The sequence below is a fragment of the Crinia signifera genome, chromosome 3 (genome assembly GCF_055691185.1).
Source record: "Crinia signifera chromosome 3, ASM5569118v1, whole genome shotgun sequence".
Classification (NCBI taxonomy): Eukaryota; Metazoa; Chordata; class Amphibia; order Anura; family Myobatrachidae; genus Crinia; species Crinia signifera.
In genome coordinates this window covers 154934146-154959938 of record NC_139219.1, presented here as the reverse complement: position 1 = coordinate 154959938, position 25793 = coordinate 154934146, and the positions used below count along the sequence as shown (strand labels likewise).

At 39.3% G+C, this 25793-nt stretch overlaps 1 protein-coding gene across 1 annotated transcript in view; it reads right to left on the bottom strand.

Moving 5' to 3' along the window:
* Positions 1–25793, bottom strand: part of TRDN (triadin) — a 427364-nt gene that overhangs the window by 328044 nt on the left and 73527 nt on the right. Inside the window, exon 3 of the mRNA XM_083174940.1 lies at positions 17949–18080. Within this exon, the coding sequence (XP_083031066.1) occupies positions 17949–18080 (132 nt within the window). The remainder of the gene's footprint in view (positions 1–17948; positions 18081–25793) is intronic.

The window sequence follows — 25793 nt, the reverse complement described above, 5'->3', positions numbered from 1 at the left end:
AGAGATATTCAGTTCTGAATTTGTTGTCCAGACTGGAAAAAACCTGATCTGGATCTCCCAAGTAGATCCATTCCAAACCAACTCCCAGTTTGGATAGTTCCACTGTTAGCATTCATATTTTCAATTCAAATTTCTAGTTTCCGTATGCAAAAATTACATGATTTCAGAGGTGTTTTATCAAGTTTTATAAACGATTAGCTATTTTTTACCAACCCAAAACCTAAATCCTACCTAAAACACCTAGGGTGGTTTTGCTGGTTTTCAATTATTGCATTTGATTGTTTATGCATGGTGTCAAAGGCAACTTAGAGGATAGAACAAAAGGAATTAAATGGCTGGCGCCCAACAGAACAAAGTCTGCAGCCAAGAAGAAGATAGTGACTTCTCAAATTACCCCTCAAGAAACATACAGTACAACATATTTCACCTCATGTGCTGACAAACTTGCCAGATATACTGTATTAATGTAGCAATCTTCCTTACTTAGGCCCTTATTCTGATCGGTGCGGCCAGAGCCGATTATGCGGCCAGGACCGTGCGTGCGAAACCCCGCCTTCCATACGGATCGCCAACTCCGTCCGTATGCGGTAAGAAGCTGGCCGAACGGACCGCACGTGTATTTTTCACGGAATACGCCTCCTCCATCTAAGGGAACCTCCCCCAGTGCTCCACCAGCACCCGCAACCTCAGACATTTTTCCATGCAAAAGCAGGGATCTGGGCGGGCAGCTGACATCCGGCGATGTCATATGTCCGCCCCCTACACGTGCGTCATGGCCGCATTACCATACGTACGCCCAGCGTTTTCATGGGAACTCCCATGAAACGCGGGGCGTATGCATATGGTAATGAGCCCAAATAGCCCTTCACGCCCATCTCCACCCCCTGTTCGGAAGTGTTCACATATCATGCAGGATTTGGCCGTACGCCCCGCTCGCACATGCGCAGAGACGCCTCTGCACATGCGCAGACACAAAACATCGGCGGGCCGAACGCACGCGGATATATCCGCACCGATCAGAATAAGGTCCCTAGTGAGGAGATGTAATAATCCTTATAGAGGGATAAAACGGAGAGAGATAAAGTACCAGCCAATCAGCCCATGCTATAGGCTCTGCTTGAATAAAGCATATAGAAGCAGATTGGTCAGTTGTTTCTCTCTCATCTTAAGAACTCTCTAAAGCTTAGTACATCTGCTGATAAATTAGCAATTTATAAATAAGAGATTGTTCATACTGTATAGATTTCATACAATTTTTTGTGTTTTTACTGAGATCTATTAAATATGTAAACTTCATTGTCCTGGAAATATGATGATTACTCCTATTGGTAGAAACTTGAATAGGATAATAGGATCAATATTAATGGTGATTAATTTGTTAGTGCAAATCATCATGGCATCAGACGCACTTTAACGAAGACGGAATTCGCACTAAAGTGCTCGCTACCCCATAGAGTTGCAAAATCGGTTAATATTGGTGCTGTTACCGGCGTTTAAACACCGTTGGAACGACACCTTGCACCCTTCGCAATTAATAGGATTGACCGTAAAAAGTGGTAACAATTCACTTCAATGTTTCCATAAAAACACTATGGCAAAATACTTAAAAATAAAAATACAAGATAAATAGAATAAAAAAAATATATATAAAAAAAGAGAAAAAAAAAGTAAAAAAGATACAAAAATAAAGCCTTAAGTAAAAAATATAATAATTTTTTTTAAAAATATCTCCAGGACACTGAAATTTCCATGTTTTGATACTGGCTCTCAAAACCATTAATTATCTACTGTACATGTTTGACACCTTTGTTGTCGCAAGAGAAGAAGTCAAACATACATTATGCACTATTGGCCTAATTCAGCATGGGTTGCTAATCAGAGAATTCACAAATTGAATGATTATCAAATGTGAGTGATAATCGACATTGATGTGTTTGTGACCACTTCCAGCCTGATTCTTAAACAGATTAGAGAAAACACTAGAGTGGCGCAGAAAGAAAAAAAGTGTACAATGGTTCAGTTTTTGAGATATGCAAAAATATCGATATTTGTGTCGCATCGCAATTGTGCATCTTTTCTATCTGTCTGGGTGGCAGCTTTCTGCTTACAGCGTTCTGCAAATTCTCTGATTATTGATCCACACTGAATTAGGCCCTATGTACAGCATATAAGGCAAAATGACCAGTCAAATCAGTCATTGCCAATGAATGAGGAAGCTGTACACTGTTAGCTGAGAGTATGGGCCAGAGGTATCAAGCTTCAAAAGTGATAAAATGGAGAGTGATAAACAGAAAGCCAATCAGCCCCTTCCTGAAAAAATGTCAGGAAGGTGCTTAGTGGCTGGTTGTTTATCATTCTCCATTTTAGCACTTTTGATACTGTACATCTGGCCCTATATGAGTGGTTGCTATGGCAATGTCTGATCTTAGCCAATTCATTCCTACGGCAATGACCGCAGTGACCAGTCATTTTAGGTTAGGCAATGTACTGTATAATAATGTACATTGCATGTCTTTTAAGGTTCTAACACGGCCATTGGATTGCCTGCATGGCTCAAAGAGGAGGCCACAAAAGGTTTCTGTAAGTATGAAACTGTTGCATATGTTATTTGTGTTTTTTTACAAAAAAATTATGCAACATAAGTGTGTGAGTCCTGTGTTTAATATTTGCAGACTACATGTTCCAGATTGTCTAGGCATGGTGGCATTTGCCCAGACAATAAGTGCCTGCATGCTAGGGAATGCTTGCCAAGAATGGTAGTCCATCTGTAAAGAACAATATGAACTATTTTTATACCATTAACATCACAACCACCATAACCAAGTGAGTGAGAAATAACCCTGTCCTTACAACTTTTAGCCCAGAGCTGGTAGTGCTACAGAGGCAGTGCTGGATTACCAAATAGGCAGAGTAGGCACCAGACTATGGACCCTGTTCATTTTAGGGGCCTTACAACAAATAATATACTGTATTTAACAACTAAAAGGTACATAAACCATATACATAATATTTACCTTACATTTTCCAGATTGTAGGCTGTTGGTTTTCAAAATTAAAAATGTATTAGGAGATACTATAATTTCTGAGAAGTTTCCCAAGATTTCAACTGCACGTAGGCCTCCATGTGGTTATTGGAAAATAGGGGGAAGCCCAAGTAATTGTTCCCCCTATTTTTGAATACCAGACTCAGAAGTCCTGGACTGGATATTGATTTGACGGGGAGCCCTCACATTTTAATCATATTTTGCTGCTGCTATCATCTAAGTGATCAGCTTTTGAGAAGTGTGATAATAATATATTATGTTTCCTACTAGGCTTTTATATTTTAGGCATTTAGTTCTCTAACATTTTATAGTGTTTTAGTTTATTAACCTGCCATCCTGTCTGCCACTGCAGTGTCACTATGCTTCATTGATATGCTATACTCTTTTGAACTGCCATGTGTTTGTGCTGCTGCTCGGTCGCTGTTTATCCAGGTTGCTGCAGCCTTTGGGGAAAACAGTATTGTAAATGATCATAAATTAATGCTATTGATGTTGCAAAAATAAAAACAGTCACAAAAATGTATTGTACTATTACACTGCTCCACTTGTTGATTATGTTGTTTTTGCTATTGTTGCCATTGCTGTACAGTACTTTCCAGATACACGCGTGTCTCAACAAAATCTGTTCATGCTCGTTTGTGATTTTCAAATCTTTTATTTGTCAAAATATAAATAACCCATAAAAAAGACACAAATCAGATGATTTTAGTGTTTTCTTCAAATAATCCATATTCAAAACTGAAACCAAAAACATATGAGGTGAGTTCTACCAAAACCTAAACATGATGAAGATTTAGAACATCTCTCATGGACAAACTACATTTTACAGTTAGTGACAATCATCATTTTACATATACAATTCACCAAAAAGAGTTAAAGGGAAATCTAGTACTGTAAATGCAACAGGTTATAAACTGCACTTCAAATAGCATGCCTAGGCCTTTATATACACTTCATCCAAGAGTCTAGTTAACTCCATGGATGTATTTGTTGTGTGAATAAAGTATGCCAGGACATTTAAAAAGAATGTATATGCACTATATAGTGTGTGCATGTGTGTGTGTGTGTGTATGTATGTATATACAGTATACAGTATATAAGAAACTAAAAGCCCTGCACTCTCACCTTTAACCCTCTAATATATATAATCACTTATTTTGTCATTGGCTCATTGCATCTTTATTACCAGATGATTTAAATCATTCATTAGTGTATTGTCAGCATCTTCCATTCTTAAGATATAATCTTCATTAGCTATCCCTCAGCTGCTATCCTTTGTAATCTCTTCTAAGTAGAAAATAGTATTCATTCTTGATAACCGATCATCTGGCAAGTGCCATTGCAGATATTAATTGTGCAATTTGATGTATGATCAAACAAGAATATAATTGAATACACCAGTAATCAGTGTTCCATTACCATGCTTAAAATGAATTTATAAATGCTTTCTTTTACGGATTTTAATATATTTTAATCAGGAAATTGCTGTATTGTTACGTTTAAATCATTCAAAAAAATGTTTTTATTAAAATGAGTTTGGTTCAATACTTAAAATGGAAATAATGTTCAGTTCAGTTGAAAATACTGTGAATGTTAGTAATTTTAAGGTGCTTTTTGCTAAAGTTAAACTACAGTAGCTTTTTTTCTAGCAATCTCCAGGTATTCATTTCATAATAATGTTCATAGTAGCACAGAGTATTTCAGTAGATACGACTGCTTTTAAGGGGTAATGGGGGCAGCACCCTGTAAACTCATATGAGATGTATTAAGTCTTGGAGGGAGAAAAAGTTGAACCATTGTCCAAAGCAGCCAATTAGCATCTGTCATTTCAAATACTGTGCTTGATACATGAAAGCTAGAGGCTGATGGACTGCGTTCTGCAACTTCTCCACTTGATATCTCTACAAGGCTTGATACTTCTCACCCTAAGAGGTAAATATGCTAAGTATTATGTTTTGCCTGAGTTTGGCCAAGATTAAACAAGGTAGTTAGTAATCGTTTGGACATGGGAGTACTTCTTTAAATCATACTCCTGAATATGAAATCTGCACAGATCAGTGGTATCTGTATAGGTTTCTGCGTGTGTACAGGGTATTAATAGTAGTGTTCCATTCACAAAAGCATAACCAGCCCTGGTCTATTTAAGCCAGCCCTGGGTCAAAAATGTTTAGGGTTCTCCGTATTTTTTACAACCAGAACCCGGCTCTACTAATTCCACAGTCAGCAGACACACTGGATGGGGTCTTGTGGCTGAAGTTTTCATCCTTCCCAACAAGACAGCATAGGCTAGTGATTCCTGGGGAAATGGAGACTCCCCCTAAAAAAGGGGTCAACCATTTCCAGGGAACTCAAGGCCTGACACCCCTGGGTGTTGGGTGCCAAGTTGATAGCAATCAGTGTAAAATGAAAAGTAAGACTGAATTTTTCAGGAGATCTACAGGTTCCAGCAAGGCTAGCCCACATGCTGCTATCTGGAGAACAAGTTTCAGTATATGTGGCATTAGGGGCCTGCTGGTACTTTTAGCCCATCTGTTAAAGATAAATTAAAATAAAGACATGAAACACACAATTACATTATAAGTACATGCACTCACTCTCACATACTGTATACTTACCTTACCCCTGATGCTGCATAGGTCCACTTCTCCAGTAGAATACTACTTAATGGGGATCTATACTCCCCTATCCCTGAGCATAGCTCACTTCCGCTTCTTCATAAGGAAATCCAGAATTAAAAAAAAAAAAAACTAATTTTTTTCACCCAAACCCAGTCCAGACACAGAAGCCCTTTATGTACATGCCGCTACCATGGGAACAGGCAGCATTTGATTAACAGTCAGGCCACTTACAGTAAACACCAGCTGTTACCCTATTAGTGGCTACTGATTGGCTGGGTGCTCTGCAAATGACATAACTGTGAGGGTTTTGACAGTTGTATGAGGCTCACTTCAGTACCTGGGCTGGGTTTTGGTGAATCAATATGTTATTATTAAATCCAGCATTGCACCAGGGCCAGCTCTGGCTTCTCTAAACATGCTGCTCAGGGGGAGGTCTATTTATAAAGTATATTGTGTAACATATTTAGGGAAATTGTAGTATCACTATCTGTACAATACATTTCTACATAAACTGTACCGTGTTGGATATGTTGTATTACTATGTACTGTAGTTGAGTTCTATTATTTTAGGCAAGACATGAAAGCTTAAAATGTGTATTGCTCATTACATTGCTAGCCTACAGTAGGCCAAGGTTGACCAAATTTTTATATAAAATATTGGTAGAGTGCATTTTTTATACACCATGAACATGTCAAAGTGACAAAAAAAGACATTAAATAAAAAATAAATAACCAACCTATTTTTTTCACTGGAGGCTCTGCATGTCCTAAATTGGAATAGAAGAAGACTCCGTGAGATTCCCTGCTGGACATTACTACTGTACATTGTGGACAGGAGCATTTTGGATGCATTTTTTATGAGCGGAAAATGTTGAACTTTGCATATAAGCTCCCATAAGTGCCTACGGTTTCATCTTATCTGAGTGTTAAGCTTGGCATGCATTACACAAAGCACTGTTAATAAATAACCACACTTTTTATTTAAATCACACCAGATGTGCTGCATATGGGCACTCTTGTCTTATTAGGATTGTAGCATGCAATAAAGTTTCACATATGACATTTTGCACCCATTTACACAAGCAGCTAAAATGCAATAAATGTTGTGGCATGTCATTGCAATGGCCTGAAAAATCTGCATGCAGCAAATCATATGCAATCTTTGATTTTCAAATAAATATTTTGTTGTTTTTAGTCTTATTTTATATTAATTAGTACAATACTAATCATCTGTTCTCACACCCCTGACATTTATGAAATATATTTAATGAAAGAAATAGAGCTGGTCAGTGTCTCTCTGCCAATAATATTGCTCAAAAGGATCTGAATACAACATCTGTTTGGTAAATAAAGGGTTACTTTTCCCTATTATGGTATAGGAAGGGATTTTTAATTATTGATATTTATAGAAATTATTTTTCAAACACACCACATGATTATAGAACATGCCACTTTTACTCAGGTCTGGAATTTACTACAGTAATGCTTAGTACAGGGTAATTTAAAAATGTATAGATTTTTTTTTTGAAGTGTATATGTAATTTGGAGCACTGTGACAACATACAGTATAATAAAAACATTCTAAAATAGCTGAATTATTATAGCATTGTCTGCCATTCCCAACGACATTATCAGTCTAACAGAGATCCTTATAATAACAGCAGTAAGACATTTTAACCAACATGGCTTCCTTGCCTGGTACTTTATATTGAATAAAAATTGATGATGTTCAGGAAGTAAATGTAATGTATTATGATGTGCTCAAGCAGAAACAAATTAAGGAAGGGGGGCTCAGGGGGTCAATAAAAAAAGAAGAACAAGAGGCGTACAATAGTGTAGTATTTTAGGTTTTAAAAAAATTAATCTTTACTGAAAAAAAGTTGCACTCACAAGGGTACATGTGCTATCATTACTATAACACAATATGCGCATGGTTTTAAAAACTTTTGTCACTGATCAGAGTTCTCACTATCAGACGCGTTGTGCATCAGCCTTACTCCTGGACCTGGTCGCGTCACCACGCCTCACCGCGTTACTGCGTCACGACTCTTGTCCTTCAGCTCTGCCCAAACGTGTTTCGTCCTGGTCGGACTTCGTCAGTGGGTGTGTATATATATATATTAGCTAAAGGTTTTGCACAAGAGGTCAGAGGCTGAGAGGCTTGTGCTGAGCTCTGATTAGTGGTGCTCATCACATGCTTCTTAGGCTCATGGAGGACAGCAGCAGCCCGTCATGAGAGGGTTTTTATCAGAGGCAGTGCTTAGCCTGTGAGGGCTCCTACAGTCTGTCCTACAGAGTAAGGTACAAAGAGACAAACAAAGAAAGGCTTTTCATGTGATTATATATATATATATATATATATATATATATGTCCATCTGTGAGCAGCACATCCTCAGCTTACATTCAGAGCGCGGTGCCTTCCAAAACCATAGAAAGGTTGCAGATACAGGACCAGACGGCAGCACTCACCATAAAGAAAATGCTATAGGCGGTTGAATAATATCAACGTTTTGATTGCATGCAGAGGAGGCAGCAAAGGGGGTCTTGAAGAAGGTCCAATGAGGGACTGAAACATTGACCAGTACCCACTGTTTTCACGATTGGTATGTAATTAAAAATCTCTTCTTCAAGCAATTCCAGTGAGTGCCCCATCATTTCTTTACTTGAATACAAAATAACCTGGACTTCTGCGACACTTTTTTGGCTTTTTGGCACCCTGGTGGATGTGATTAAATTGGAGAGTGCTGTCCATATGGAATGGATATATATATATATATATATATATATATATCATTTTAATCACCCCCACCCCTGCAGTTACCAATTGGCCAAGTTTATATCGCTTTTACTCTGTATTTTGACAGTGTAATATTCTCCTGTGCAGTCTGCGGCCTGTAATGGCAAGTGGAAGAGGGACCCCTGTCTATATTGACCTGGGCTCCAAAAGGCTTACTCCAGCCCTGTGCTCTAGTGCTAAACATAACACTGTAGCTAATGGCAAGTGAAAGGTAAATACCTATCAGACAAAGTGATAAGTCAGGCTAGATGTGTGCAGTGCAAAACCATCAGGCGAAGACAAGGCATAGGTGAAGACAAGTGGCAACTGCTCAGCAGTCAATGGATAGCAAAGATATCCAAACCTACTTAGGACAGAAATACAAAGCCTATAGCAAGTTATGAAATGATGCCTACAATAATCTACTTTAGATGTCATGCTCATAGATCGATATTAAGTGTCCATTTAAAGATATACCGAACAGGTACTGTAAGCAAATTTCCTCTTATCAACCAGCTCTGCTATAATTTATCTATTGAAACTGATCTTCTGTCCCCACTAACACTAATGATTTATATGTGCATTCTAATACTTTAACAAGTTTACCTGCAGTGAAATGCACACTATAAAATGTAATATGTGGCAGGCAGTAAATGGTCTATGACATAAGATTTCCACATGCATAAACCCAATGCTTTATTCAGCGCTCAGTCAACAATTTCTAAATCATACTACAAACTCCAGAAAATCTATGCAGATTGACTGTATATGTATCTCTTCAAGATTATTTATAGCTAGCTGATATTTCTGCTGTTGCATTTAAGCTTACGGAATACTAACATACTTAGCCATACTGTCCAAACAATGATAAGCATACAAAGATTTTTTTTTTAAATTGTTTCCTTTTAACCCCTTCCCGACATTTGACGTACATTTACGTCATGGTCGGGAAGCACTTCCCGACACATGGCGTAAATGTACGTCATGGATTTAAACTGTCACCGCGTCTATAGACGCGGTGACAGTTTCAACATGTCTGCTGTCCCTGACAGCAGACATGTCCGTGCATGCCCAGGGGGGGCTGCGATGCCGCCCCCCCGTCGGCGATCGCTGTGATTGGCTGTTCAGTGTGAACAGCCATTCACAGCGTTTTCCTGTGTCACCGGCGAATAACGTTCGCCGGTGACACGGGATCAGAGGTGATTGGTGCTGTAAAGTACAGCACCAATCACCGCGGGGTGTAAGGGTGACACTGGTGTCACCCCACCTCACCCCGCCCGCCCCCAAAGGCCGTGATTGGTCCGTCGGACCGACGGACCAATCACAGCCAAGGAGGGGGATTTAAACTAACGGTGACTGCACTGCAGACGCCATTCCGGTCTGGAATAGCGTGCAGTGCGGTCACCGTACCCCCCTGCCGCCATATACTGACCAGAACCTTGCTCCATACTTACCTGATCGCTGCTTCATCACTGCTTGATCACTGCTTGATCTGTGCTTGAAGTGTGCTGGATGCTTCCTGGATCCTGTTGCTACTTGTGCCTTCCTGTGCTGTGAAATTGTGCTGCTGCAGTGTAATAGCTAGATAGAGAGATAGATAGAGAGAGATAGAGAGAGATAGAGAGATAGAGAGAGATAGAGAGAGATAGAGAGAGAGATAGTGTCAGAGAGTGCTATATTTTGTGCTGCTGCAGTGTGATATAGTTATAGAGAGAGAGAGATAGAGAGATAGAGAGAGATAGAGAGAGAGAGATGGATAGAGAGGCCTAGTGACAGAGTGCTATATTTTGTGCTGCTGCAGTGTGATAGTTATAGAGAGATAGAGAGAGATAGAGAGAGAGAGATAGAGAGAGATAGTGACAGATTGTGCTATATATTTTTTATATAACTGACTGCTGCCCCCTCCTTTTGTGCTGATCAGTATAAATTAACTGATCAGCAACTTTTTGGGGGCGCAGGTTTTTTTTTATATATAGATATACCTGTCAGTGCTGCTGCTGCAGTGTCATAGAGTGATAGATAGTGAGAGATAGAGAGATAGAGAGAGATAGTGACAGAGAGTGATAGAGAGTGCTAAATTTTGTGTCTGCTGCCCCCGCCTTTTGTGCTGATCACTATATCTGAGGTGATCAGCAACTTTTTTGGGGGTACAGAGGTTTTTTTTTTTTTTATATATACCTGTCAGTTGCACCAAAGGTTGTGCACCTGCTGCACCTCACTGGTAATCAGTGTCGCATCACTGATCACCTTTTTTTTTTGTGTGTGTGCTGTGGGGTCTTTTTTTAATTTTTTTTTTACACACACTGTGATTTTGTGGGTGTCCTGTGGCCGCTGTGCGCTGATCAGTGACGTACATCACTGATCATCTTTTTCGGCACAGGGTTGATCTATTTTTTTTTTTTTTTTGATCAAATTCCTGTTGCCTTTGAGCGCTGTTCAGTGACAGACGTTACTGACCAACATCTGTGCTCAATTTTTGGCGCAGGACCTTTTTTTTTTTTTTTTTTTAACCCCTTAAATTTTTTATTTTTAACCCCTTCATTTTTTTTTTTTTTATTGGTATAAAGTATTTTTTTTTTTCTGCACTACATACACACTACACACCCCCCGGATTGAAATAAAGTTTGTACCCCCCCCCTACACTATACACGTGTTGAAACATTTCACTACCAGTAACACAAAAATAAAAATGGCATCCCAAATGTCCTCCCAAATGTCCTCCCAAATGTCCTCCCAGTCATCCAGGAGAATGTATTCAGTGGAGGAGGCATATGCCATGCTTGCTTCTGACTCTGACACAGCCAGTGATGCAAGCGGGGAATTTGAAGGATTTGCCTTAAGCTCCTCTTCCTCCTCTGGTGATGAGGGACCCCCTCAAAGACGCCCCCGTAGAGCAGCTGAGACCCCCCCCCCAATAATTGATCTCGTATGGACCCCACCACCAGACAATTTTGAGCCCCAGGTTCCTGAGTTTTTGGCCATGCCAGGAATCCAATTTGATTCCACAGGTCTCAGAGAAATTGACTTTTTCAAATTATTTTTCTCTGATGATTTTATAAATTTAATGGTGGACCAAACTAATTTATATGCCCAGCAGTTTATTGCTCAAAACCCCACGTCATCATTTGCTAGGTGGACCCCTGTAGATGCAGTAGAGATGATGACGTTTTGGGGTCTGGTGTTTCATATGGGCATAGTAAAAAAGCCAGAAATTAGGCAATATTGGAGTACAGATGTTCTGTACAGTACTCCATTTTACCGTATGGCCATGACCCGGACTCGATTTGAGACAATTCTTAAATTTATACATTACACCGATAATGCACAGTGCCCACCCAGAGATGATCCCACCTTTGACCGGCTATTCAAAGTCAGGCCGGTCATTGATCATTTCAGTGCCAAATTTGAAGAGGTGTACATCCCTGAAAAATTTATTTGTATCGACGAGTCCCTTATACATTTTAAAGGAAGGGTTAAATTCCGCCAGTACCTTCCCAGTAAGAGGGCAAGGTATGGCATAAAAATGTATAAGCTGTGTGAAAGCACCTCAGGGTACACTCACAGGTTTAGGGTATATGAAGGGAAGGATTCAAGAATTGAACCGCCAGAATGCCCCCCCTCCCTCGTAGGTGTTAGTGGGAAAATTGTCTGGGATTTAGTGCACCCCTTCCTGGATAAAGGTTATCACCTCTATGTGGATAACTTTTACACCAGCATCCCCCTGTTTAAGGCCCTTGGTTCAAGAGGTACAGCAGCTTGCGGTACTGTGCGCAAGAACCAAAGAGGCCTCCCAAAAACGCACATTGCCCAAGTAATGAGAAGGGGTGAAAGCAGGGGAATATGCACCGAAAATATGTTGTTGGTCAAATATAAGGACAAGAGGGATGTCCTTATACTGACAACAATTCACGGAGACAGTACCACCTCCATCCCTGTACGAGGTACCAGTACCCACACCTCCAAACCTAATTGTATCCTGGATTACAATAGGTACATGGGCGGAGTGGATCTTTCAGATCAGGTACTGAAGCCGTACAGTGCCCTGCGGAAAACAAAAATCTGGTACAAGAAGGTGGCCGTGTATATCATCCAGATGGCACTGTATAACGCTTACGTGCTATTCCGTTCTACCGGCCAGAGGGGGACATTTATGCACTTTCAAGAGGAAGTCATAAAGGGCCTAATATTTGGGAACCAGCAGGCAGAGGGCCCCAGTACTTCTAGTACTGGTCCCCGTATTGTACCAGGGCAGCATTTTCCTGATGAAATCCCCTCCACTGGAAAAAAGGGCAGGACACAAAAAAGGTGCAAAGTTTGCTATAAAAAGGGAATAAGAAAGCAAACTATTTTCCAGTGTGACACTTGCCCCGACAAACCCGGCCTATGTATAAAGGAGTGTTTTAAAATATACCACACATCTATGGAATATTAGGTTCATAATTTCACCGTGCTTCGGGGGTCTTGCTAATGCCACATAGCACCCACCATTCATTCCACCAAAATCTGAGCCGAAAAATCCAAAAATCACTCCTTCCCTTCTGAGTCCTGCCATGCACCCAACTGGTATTTTTTGGTCACATGTGAGGCATTGCCGTACTTGGGAGAAATTGGGGCACAGATTTTGGGGTGCTTTGTCTCCTTCATACCTTGTGAAAATTAAAAATTTTGAGCCAGAACTGCATTTTTGTGTAAAAAAATGTACTTTTTCATGTTCACTGCCCACTTGTATCAAAATTGGTGAAACCCCTGGGGGTTTGAAATGTACACTATGCCCCTAGATGAATTCCCTGAGGGGTGTAGTTTGCAAAATGGGGTCACTTGTGGGGGGGTTCCACTGTATTGGTGCTTTGGGGGTCTTGCTAATGCGACATAGCACCCACCATCATTCCACCAGAATTTGTGCTGCAAAATCCAAATATCACTCCTTCCCTTCTGAGTCCTGCCACTGTTTGGTCACACATGAGGCATTGCCGTACTCGGGAGAAATTGGGGCACAGATTTTGGGGTGCTTTGTCTCCTTCATACCTTCTGAAAATGAAAAATTTTGAGCCAGAACTGCATTTTTGTGTAAAAAAATGTAATTTTTCATTTTCACTGCCCACTTGTATCAAAATTGGTGAAACCCCTGGGGGTTTGAAATGTACACTATACCCCTAGATGAATTCCCTGAGGGGTGTACTTTGCAAAATGGGGTGACTTGTGGGGGGGTTCCACTGTATTGGTGCAACATAGCACCCACCATTCATTCCACCAAAATCTGTGCTGCAAAATCCAAAAATCACTCCTTCCCTTCTGAGTCCTGCCATGCACCCAACTGGTACTTTTTGGTCACATGTGAGGCATTGCCGTACTCGGGAGAAATTGGGGCACAGATTTTGGGGTGCTTTTTCTCCTTCATTCCTTGTGAAAATGAAAAATTTTGAGCCAGAACTGCATTTTTGTGTAAAAAAATGTAATTTTTCATGTTCACTGCCCACTTGTATCAAAATTGGTGAAACCCCTGGGGGTTTTAAATGTACACTATACCCCTAGATGAATTCCCTGAGGGGTGTAGTTTGCAAAATGGGGTCACTTGTGGGGGGGGTTCCACTGTATTGGTGCTTGGGGGGTCTTGCTAATGCGACATAGCACCCACCAAAATTCCACCAGAATCTGAGCTGCAAAATCCAAAAATCACTCCTTCCCTTCTGAGTCCTGCCATGCACCCAACTGGAATTTTTTGGTCACATGTGAGGCATTGCCGTACTCGGGAGAAAATGGGGCACAGATTTTGGGGGGCTTTGTCTCCTTCATTCCTTGTGAAAATGAAAAATTTTGAGCCAGAACTGCATTTTTGTGTAAAAAAATGTAATTTTTCATGTTCACTGCCCACTTGTATCAAAATTGGTGAAACCCCTGGGGGTTTGAAATGTACACTATACCCCTAGATGAATTCCCTGAGGGGTGTAGTTTGCAAAATGGGGTCACTTGTGGGGGGGTTCCACTGTATTGGTGCTTGGGGGGTCTTGCTAATGCGACATAGCACCCACCAAAATTCCACCAGAATCTGAGCTGCAAAATCCAAAAATCACTCCTTCCCTTCTGAGTCCTGCCATGCACCCAACTGGAATTTTTTGGTCACATGTGAGGCATTGCCGTACTCGGGAGAAATTGGGGCACAGATTTTGGGGTGCTTTTTCTCCTTCATTCCTTGTGAAAATGAAAAATTTTGAGCCAGAACTGCATTTTTGTGTAAAAAAATGTAATTTTTCATTTTCACTGCCCACTTGTATCAAAATTGGTGAAACCCCTGGGGGTTTGAAATGTACACTATACCCCTAGATGAATTCCCTGAGGGGTGTACTTTGCAAAATGGGGTGACTTGTGGGGGGGTTCCACTGTATTGGTGCAACATAGCACCCACCATTCATTCCACCAAAATCTGTGCTGCAAAATCCAAAAATCACTCCTTCCCTTCTGAGTCCTGCCATGCACCCAACTGGTACTTTTTGGTCACATGTGAGGCATTGCCGTACTCGGGAGAAATTGGGGCACAGATTTTGGGGTGCTTTTTCTCCTTCATACCTTCTGAAAATGAAAAATTTTGAGCCAGAACTGCATTTTTGTGTAAAAAAATGTAATTTTTCATTTTCACTGCCCACTTGTATCAAAATTGGTGAAACCCCTGGGGGTTTAAAATGTACACTATACCCCTAGATGAATTCCCTGAGGGGTGTAGTTTGCAAAATGGGGTCACTTGTGGGGGGGTTCCACTGTCTTGGTGCTTGGGGGGTCGTGCACCCACCAAAATTCCACCAGAATCTGAGCTGCAAAATCCAAAAATCACTCCTTCCCTTCTGAGTCCTGCCATGCACCCAACTGGTATTTTTTGGTCACATGTGAGGCATTGCCGTACTCGGTAGAAATTGGGGCACAGATTTTGGGGGGCTTTGTCTCCTTCATTCCTTGTGAAAATTAAAAATTTTGAGCCAGAACTGCATTTTTGTGTAAAAAATTTAATTTTTCATTTTCACTGCCCAGTTGTACCACAATTGGTGAAACCCCTGGGGGTTTGAAATGTACACTATACCCCTAGATGAATTCCCTGAGGGGTGTAGTTTGCAAAATGGGGTCACTTGTGGGGGGGTTCCTAAATTTTAGCATCTTATGGTGCCTAGAAACCTACATGGTGCCTAAAAAATAATCTCATAAAAAGGAGGCTCCAAAATCAAGTAGTTGCTCCTTCTATTATGAAGCCTGTGGTTTGGTCAACGTGCACACTAGGGCCACATATAGGATATTTATGAAAACAAAAGAATTGGGGGAATCAATTTTTAGTCACATTTCTCTAGTAAAATGTACTGTGTTCCTTAGAAAAATTTATTAAAATTGCAAATCTGCAAAAAAAATGAAATTTTGAAATTTCACCTACACTTTGTTTTAATTCCTGTGAAACACCTAAAGGGTTAACAAACTTCCAAAATGCTGTTTTGAATACTGTGAGGGGTGCAGTTTTTGAAAAGGCATCATTTATGGGGGTGTCTCACATACAAGTCCCTCAAAGTCTCATCAGAACTGAACTGGTCCCTAAAAAAATCAGTGTTTGAAATTTTCTTGAAAATTTGAGAATTTGCTATTCATATTGTAAGCCTCCTAGTGTCCAAAAAAATTAAAAGGAAGTTGAAATAATGATGGAAACATAAAGTAGACATATGGTCTATGTTAGTTATTAACTATTTTGAGTGGTAAGATTATTTGTCTCACAAGCAGAAAATTTAACATTTTGCAAATCGCTAAATTTTCCATTTTTTCACGACATTTTGGTATTTTTCACAAAAAAACACAGACTGTATCGACCCAAATTTACCACTAATTTGAAGTACAATGTGTCACGAAAAAACAATCTCAAAATCACTGGGATAAGTAAAAGCAAAAAAAAGTTATCCCCACTTAAGTGAGACATGTCAGATTTGAAAAAAATGGCTCTGTCAGGAACGCAAAAACTAGCTCTGTCAGGAAGGGGTTAATTAGAGCTCTGCTAATGCTAGTAAGGTGGACGAACACTCCAACACACTGTATGATACAGCACAACAGTTGCAAAATGATACAATACACATCTTTCTGTCGTACACTACAGTACATCTGCAATTCAAAGAATTTCCAGGTGTTATAAAGTGCTTAACGGCATATCTGTTCATAAGACAAGGGAACAGGATTATATTGTCCTTAAAAAAAAAATAGGTTTCCAGCTGTATGGCCATGACAGCTAGGAAAAGAGGGGATTATTCAGACCTCATTGTTTCTTGTTAATTTGTAATTAATCTGTGGGTAAAATCAATTTATATATGGTCAATGTGATAGGTAAAACCAGTGCTTGTAGCTTCCAATCACAAAATATATCTGCACAAACAGAAGCTCAACCAAACCTAACAGTATATAACTGTTCCAAGGATGACCGGTAAGCGCAATTTGCTTCATTTAATAAATCCCTCTCAGTTTCTCAATGAGAAACTTTTGGCCTAGGGGTGCTGTGAATAAAATGCTGTATGCTTTGATTCATGAAAGTTTGGGAATCACTGTCCTAAATGAACCATTAACTGTTTACAAAATTTTAGACAAGATGGGTTATATCCCATTAACCGATTCATTGGTAATCCCGAGGACTTTCCAGGATTAGCTGGGAAGCTCATTGATACTTATATTAGTGGATATATCTTGGAGACGCTGGATACATCAATATAAAAATACAAATTAATTGATGTTGTGCACAGAAACACACACACAGTCTTTTTAAACAATTGATGGTGTCTTGTTTCACTTTATGTTTGTATGTATGTTTTTATACTCCGCCTTTTATCCCAATATCTAATAAAATATACTTTTTAGAACTGATATTATTACCCCTTTTTTGTGCACTATTAACGTGACATACTTTCTTTCCTCATCTATTTGTCCATTTTTCTGTCCAATAGTAGCACACCCCTATCATCCCCAGGATCTGACCAACAGTCATGGAATAGAGATAAAACAGGGGGCCACTTCCATACCCCAATATTAGGGTATTTATTAATACTTATTCCTTCTTGTGCGACAAACCCACCACCCCAAATTCTACACCTCATGATAGGAAAATGTACCTACATTTTCCTCTTGTTGCCGATTTACAATATTCCATATCACATTCTGTCCTCATAGTTTATGCTGTATGAGTGCTCCAGTATTTCCAAAAGGGAATAGGCTGTCTATTTTTATCCACATCTGTTGTTCAATATATTTCTAAAACTTGATATGATTGGTCTACGTATATTTAAGTAGCGCATTATAAATTCCATAACGAAGGTGTGATTTTGCGCATATAATTGCATAGTAGATGCATGCTCAGTTTTATAAAAATGAAGCAGAGTCCGAACTATGAACAAAGTGTTCATAGTTCTGTGGAAATACAGGACATGCATTGTACAATAAACAAAACAGATGACCAAAGTCAAATTTGTGTGAAAAAGGAACTGCTTTAGTTTATATACAAATACCTTTGCGTTCATCATCGAGTGATATGAGATTCGACACAGTTGAAGCAATGGAATAGATCCAGTCAGTGGTGTCATCTACAGCTTCATGTATGATTTTCACTGGGTCATTCCTGAGCTTTTCAAGTGAACCTCCTGAGCACATGATTGAAAATGAAAATGAAATAGTCAAAATTCAGCTGAGTCCAGATATACATGACATACATTACTTGCATACTTTTATTTCTATTGCTTTGTTAGGGTCATTCATTCATTTTACAGGGAGGTGTTTATGGCATTTAGGTGTAGATATTCATTATAATAATGCACATAAAGACATGGGATGGAAACATTGGGTGCTGGAGGTGTGTTACACATGGGCCAATTAGTTCAGAGGGGCCAACAACTTAGAACCTGCACTCACATAATTATACTTACCTCACCTCTATCTCTAGAGTTCTCCATCAGCTGGGATTGTAGGCCATTTTTCTGATGATTAGCATGTGCAATAGAGAAGTCCCCAGAAACAAGGACTATGGGGTTTATTTACTAATATGGGAGTTCAATTGAAGATGAGATGTTGCTATGGGTAACCAATCAGAATATACATATTTATTTAACACCTAGAAGATAATAGTATCCAAATGGTTGCCCATAGCAACATCCCATATTCAATAGAACTCCCATCTTAGTAAATATATCCTCATGTTCAAAGACAGAGAAACAGCCCAGACGGAACCTTCACAAAGGCCCCCTCCACTCTTAAATGAGTCGAAATAAGCTTACACTTATTGTCAAAGTTCCATAAGTGTTTCTTCATGTAAATAATTAAGCACAAAATGGGTGAAATATACTAAGATGTGTATTCTACTACTGTGATATTCCTATGGGCAACCAATCAGAATCTACTCCTTATTTATTTATTTATTTATTTATCACCCTCTAGAAGATAGTAGACAGGATCGGATTGGTTGCCATAGCAACATCACATATGAAGTAGAATATACATCTTATTAAATTTCCCCAATATGTGTACTGCCCTGTGAATGTGCAGGAATGCACAGTTTTTCCATGGAGTGACTGTTTTCAGTCATTTACACTCATTTTGCTTCCATCTCTGCATTAGTTCCATAATGTTTTGTATTCAGAGCTCTGCTCCAATTATTCTCAAATATGTTTACCTGGACTGAATTGAATTCTTTCCACTAAAGTGTTTGTTTACATCAACTTCATTGAGCAACAGTTATTTCCTTGCTGAGCTACTGGAAGTGGAGACAAAAGAAGCAGAACACTACCTTCTGTATTAAAATGAATCACTATATGACAGGTTTTATTGATACTTCAATTCTACAGCAGCTGGGATTTTCTTTAGTCTGTTTTGAAGAGGGTATCCAAGAAGTAATGGAAAAATATTGAGTGCAAAATTGTACGTATTTCACGGATGTGTTTTCCAATTTGGTTGCCCAAAACAAATGTGCTCTCTCGGATACAGGTGTGTTTTAGCAATAGAATCTCCAAAAAGCTGGTGCTTATCGTGGGTTGCACCAGCTTGTTGGGAACAATAGTATAGCTTGGGGCAAATATATTAGCCATGGTTAATTACCATGGCTAAATTTGGGACCACCCAAAGTGGGTTGTGTAACAGAGAGTTAGATTTGGGTGTTTTTATTGTTTCAGTGCAGGGTAAATACTGGCTGCTTTATTTTTACACTGCAATCAGTTTGACGTACACCCCCCACCCAAAACTAACTCCCTCAGCACATGCTGAATCAGCCCCACCTGCAGTGCAGATGGTTTTGTCCATTAGAGAGCAATTATGCCTTTCCGAGTGAATCAGAATAACGCCCAAAGTCTGCAAGCATTACAAACATGGCGGTATTGTAATAGGTTTTGTAATGGCAAAAGTATTGCTTCTTTGCGCTTCAAAGACAAAATGGGGTTAGACTTGCTTTTAAAAAAATGTAATCTTTAAATTCTACTGCCATTGTAATTCCTACTGTTCTTAATGAAAGCAACTGACTGATGATCTAGTCTTATAGAACTGGCAAATATTGAATTTATAATGGCTTCAGTTTTAGTCATGAAGCTATCCACAATTAATACCGTAGGCCTACAACAATAATAAAATAATTTGATTACTTTTTTAAGTACAATATAAATACATTATATCCCCCTCTCCCGCACCCAGAGATTTAGTATAACATGCTTAAATGGTTTGTATAATAAGGTGAATTTCTCGTAGTCTTAATGGTAACATATCAATTCTGTAGACTTTCCAGACTGTTTACCACCGTTTCTAACTGCAGTGTTGCACGAAACATGCCAAGAAGTGACCAGTCAGCTTGCATTTCAGCCAATGTGAACGAGCAACAAACAAGCAAGATGCACATTCTTATTTTGTAAACAAACTGCATATTTTTGTATAGTTATTGAAATAGTATATTTTAAAATTTTGATGATATTGGTTTATTTGATCATATATTTGCATTAAAACTGACAAACATCTAAATAGGGCAACAGATGCTCAATTAAACAAAACATACAGTACTGTACTAAGAGTTGAGAAAAATATTCTGGAAGAAAAATTATGAATAAAATTGCTTGTGCAGGAACTACTAAAAGAGCAAAAACTAAAATAATAATAATAATAATAATAATAATAATAATAATAATAATAATAATAATCACTAACTGTAGAGGTACTCATTCGGAATGTGTGGGAATACACACATTCAATAAAGCCCAAGCTAAGAAGAGAGGCATTTGGCTATTGGACCTCCAGGTTCTATAGCGATCACATCCACAGCTATAGTGGTAGTTCACCTACTGTTTATAAGATCAGTTACACCTTATTGTATTTTTTTAACTTGTTCTTCAATGGTTTGAAGGACTACAATAAACTGGTAATCATAGTAGTTCTGAAATCTTTTAGTAGTTATGAAACGCATTGTTAAATATCACAAATGCTTGTTTTTTCACATATTTCTGATAATATTAGATAAACATTTAAACATTGATCTGGTAATATGAGAAGCTGATTTTACTTTTCTGACAACTTGTCCACTTCTTCAGAACGTACATGAATAGAATATATATATATATATATATATATATATATATACACATATACTCACACATACACAGTGGCAGTTTTTACCTATGGTCTGCAGGGCTGCAGCCCCCCAGGTAAAATCCATCACTGTAATGAAGCAAGATGGAGACTGCACTGGCTTCACTGTGACTGGCAGTGACTTCCTATTTGAAGTCCGACCTGCCAGTCACCAAGGCAGTCCCATTGGGAGGTGTTCACTCCCTCTGGGATGCCTCTCTATGGGCTGCCGAGCTAAATCCGAAGATCGTGCATGCGCAGTACCTACATTGGTACTGTGCACGTGCCGGTCCCGCTGCCTGCCATCTGTATTATACAGACGCCAGAACCATGATTCCTCTTCTATGTGCTGTTGCCGAAGCAGCCCATAGAGGTCTGAGCTGCCACTTTATATACATGTAGGTGCTGGAATAGCATTAAATAATCTGCAGCATATATTTGTGATCTAGGCACCCAACTGAATGGAGCAGTAGATAGAATATGCAACAGCTTATTAATATGCTTCCCTGAATGGAGTAAATGCATACACTGTACAAAGTTTCTCTGTAATCATACATCGATTAATTTTGTTATATTTATTTGTACAATAAACAGTAAAAAAACTAAAATACAACTAATAAAACTAGATACAGTGATATATTCTATGCATTGCATTATTTTTGAATGACTGTATATGCAGATATGTCACAATGGCCCCTATAGTAAAATGACAGTAGATCTCAGAAAGAAGCACGCATACATTCTTTAGGAAAAATCGTGCTCAAACAACATGCTAGGAGATTAAGAATTATTCTTGCCTAGAAGGCTTTCAGCATCCTTCAAAGCATTGCCAACAGCAGGCTGGTGATATCCTATTAGGACAAAGGGTATGTATGGAAGGGATAGAAGCAGAACAGCTACAGGTGTTTAGCAAATTACATAGTGTAAGATACAGTAGTGTGAACACTCAGTTGCTGGCACAAATCACTAAGTATGAAACACTTAATGAAAATGAAGTAGCTGTAAATGACTATCATTGTGTTCCTGTTAGATTGTATCATCCACATGGTTAGTGGACAGTACAAATTTACTCTACAATATTAGGAATAGTAAGCTCTGTGTCCGTATTGTTTTCTACCAGCAGAGTGATCATAGCATTTTATCAACTAATATTTAAAAAAATATTGACCCACTAAGTAGGTTAAGGGCCAAGTCCTGGGCTGGGGTGGAGGCGGGGACTCGGAAAGCCTTTAAACATAAAGAGCACTGAAAGTATGCATAAATTATAGCTTTTAAACAACATGCAAATTAGGGACATAACTTTCTAACTATAGATACAGTGTGGATGTATATAATGTTGTAAATTAAGTATAGTATATAAATTGAGTTGTACTGCAGAACGTTTTTTGAAAGTTTCTTGCTCCATTACGGTGGGCTATGGATCATAAGAGGGGCAGTGTCTAGATCATCAGTCAATAGTTCGACAAAAAAATTAACACAAGCAAAAGGTCAACATGAAAAGGTCAAACACCTGAAAAATTTGATGTGAGTTTTTCAAATTTTTGTGCTGTCAATCTCGCACCTTAACCGGTTGAATCCCAAATGTAGCATGTGCCCTAGTCTGCCATGCTACAGGCTAGATGCTTCATTCCACCACCACTGTCTTCAGCACACATTACCGTTATCAGATACCACATGGATGTAGAGGTATGAAAAAGAAAGTCAAAAGAAAAATGAAAAAGAAAAAGTGAAAAACTCTTATAGACTCTTCATCATGCATTGATGTTTTGCTTGTGTTGACCTTTAGCCAATGTTGACCTAGTGAATGTTCATCTATTGGCTGTCAATGTAGACACTGTTAACCTATCGTCTGAATCCCATTATGCTGTACCTAATGTGCATCAATACAGTAAATAACTTCTACATTTGTACTCAACAGGAGTGCATCTACAATGCAATGAGGTATACTGTAGAATATAAGTATTGACATACAGTATGTGTTTCCACATGCATGTGACTTGAAGATTGAGGGGTAGATTTATGAAGCAGTGATAAGGGAGGAGAAGTTATACAGTGCCTGGTAATTTATCACCGGCCAATCAGCTCCTATTTAAACCTAGGCTGTAACTTAACAGTCAGGAGCTGATTGGCCGGTGATAAAGTACCAGGCACTTTATCACTTCTCCTCTCTTATCACTGCTTCATAAATCTACCCCACAGTATCATAGTATCATATATAATGGTTAACAAAAGAAAAAAAATGACATGCTGCATTGTCTAAAATTAAGTTATGCAATCCTTTTTCCATAATTTCTGTGTAGTAGTGACCAAATATAGATTAATATTAACACAACACAGCTACAATGGTTACTGCAAACAATTCACTGTTATCCAATATATTTGTGTACACATCAACAGCTGTTTCCAGCAAGGAAGCTACTGTATATTTTCTCCATGGTCAGGGTGAACCAGCTGTATAAAGCAGCTGTTGTGGGAACAGGGTTGTAGTGTTTAGAAGTTGGTATTTCTTAGAAAGAGAGATTCCATGGATACAATATAAAGATTACATGGGTACAATATTGTGTCATGATTGATTATTTAGTATATTTGCAAAATGGATCATGATATATCCAGTTGCTAGATTCTAATGTAGTTCTTGAACCAAAACTATATCAATATTGCAATGACAATTTTTTTATCATTTTAAAATTTGTATAAAGACTTTCAACATTTTAGATTTGATTCCATCTTGAATCCTGAAACCATGCATCTAATGCAGGCAATAGTTAGTTTTTAATAGGACGCATATACAGTAGTTTTGTACTTCTTCTGTGTCAGTGTACAGTGTATTAAGAAAAAAACAGACAATCTAACAAAAACTTTTAAATCAACACTGATACGCAACCAGTAAGCTGCGATCTTTGCAATTTACCTTGTCAACCAGCCAGAATTAGGCCCTGTGTGTAGTGTGTGACTGTATATGGCAGTGTGTGTGTGTGTGTGTGTGTGATCCAATTCAAACCAAACCCTATCCAGATCTCCCAAGAAGATCCAATCTGACCTAGTTAGAATCTTCCCACATTTTAGAATTCAGATCTTAAAACTGAATTTTGGGTTTTGGATTGCAAACATTCCATGATTTTAACTGTTTTTCTTCATCTTCAAAAAATCCTAAACCCAAGATTTTGAGATTAAATCCGAATTTTAAACCAAAATACTTGAGGGTGGTTTTTTAAACAAAAAAAGGATGATGAAATTAGACACAAAACCAAAAGGAGGTTTTGCATGCATCTCTAATATTTGTTTTAGAGATGAGAAGTCTCTGACTACAATTTTATTATGGTTGATGTTCTACTTCTACATTCATGGGGTCACAGTAGATATGCACACCTTCAGTTATATCCTCAGAAATGAAAACACAAATTTGTAAGCATGTCATAACTGGTTCTCAAAAACCCAGCCCTATGTACTGCAGTCAGACACCCAACACATTGGACTATTTTCTGGTGCATAGAAATTTGGATCATTCTACAGTAAATTATACTTTGTATTATGTAATGGTCAGTTTAAAATACTGCAATTGCAGATAAGCAGATCTATTTAGTGCGTGGCTATATGTGTCTATTTGTGACTGCACACTACATAGATATGCTATCAGCATCAGAGATTACATAGAATGGAAATACAGGAGCGCTGAATCATGTTTCTGCTTTCCGATGGGAAGTAAAAGAATAAGGGCCCTTATTCTGGTTGGTGCGGTCAGAGCCGCACACGGGGCTCCGACCGCACAAACCAAGGGCCGCCCACCAGACGGATCGCCACGGCCGTCCTTACACGGACGGCTGGCGATCCGCACAAAAATGGTGGAGGCGTACGCCTCCACCATGGTGGGAGCTGCCCCCTGCATTCGATGGTCGTCGACCATCGAAGGCAGGGCCGCACGCCGCGGCAGCTCCCGCAAGCTGAGACCACACGGACAATCGTCCGTGTGGTAGCTTGTATGGGGGCTGAAAGCTGACATCCGGCGACGTCAGCTTTCCGCCCCCATGTCATGGTAATGAGGGCGTCATGCCCTCATTACCATGCATACGCCCCGCGTTTGCATGGGAACGCCCATGAAACGCGGGGCGTACACATAGGGAAATGAGGGCATGATGCCTCTCACGCCCCTATACGCCCCCTTTGCGGCGGACGAAAGACGTCTGCGGCGAAGGGGGCTGCACATGCGCAGAATGACCTCTGCGCATGTGCAGACCAAAAACATCGGCGGTACGGCCGCACGCGGGCCGTACCGTGCCGATTAGAATAAGGGCCCATATTCTAATACCAAAGTGTCCAAAGTTAAAAATAAAAATTCCTTATTCTAGTTCACTCTTTCTGACAAAATCCTTCTTAGATGGACAAAACCATGTGCACTGCAGGGGGGCAGATGTAAAATGTGCAGAGAGAATTAGATTTGGGCAAGTTATTTTGTTTCTTTGCAGGGTAAATACTGCCTGCTTTATTATTACACTGCAATATAGAGCTCACTTTGAAGTAAAACCCCACCCAAATCTAATTCTCTCTGCACAAGTTACATCTGCCCCACCTGCAGTGCACATGGTTTTGTCCATCTAAGAAGGATTTTGTCAGAAAGAGTGAACTAGAATAAGGTCCAATGTTTTGTGATATTGTCTCATTACTTGTTTATATCCATAACAGGTTGGTATATCCTTTTATTTGATGTATCAATTGTCTCATATATCCACAAATATTTAAAAAAAACAGAGCTTTTTTTTAAC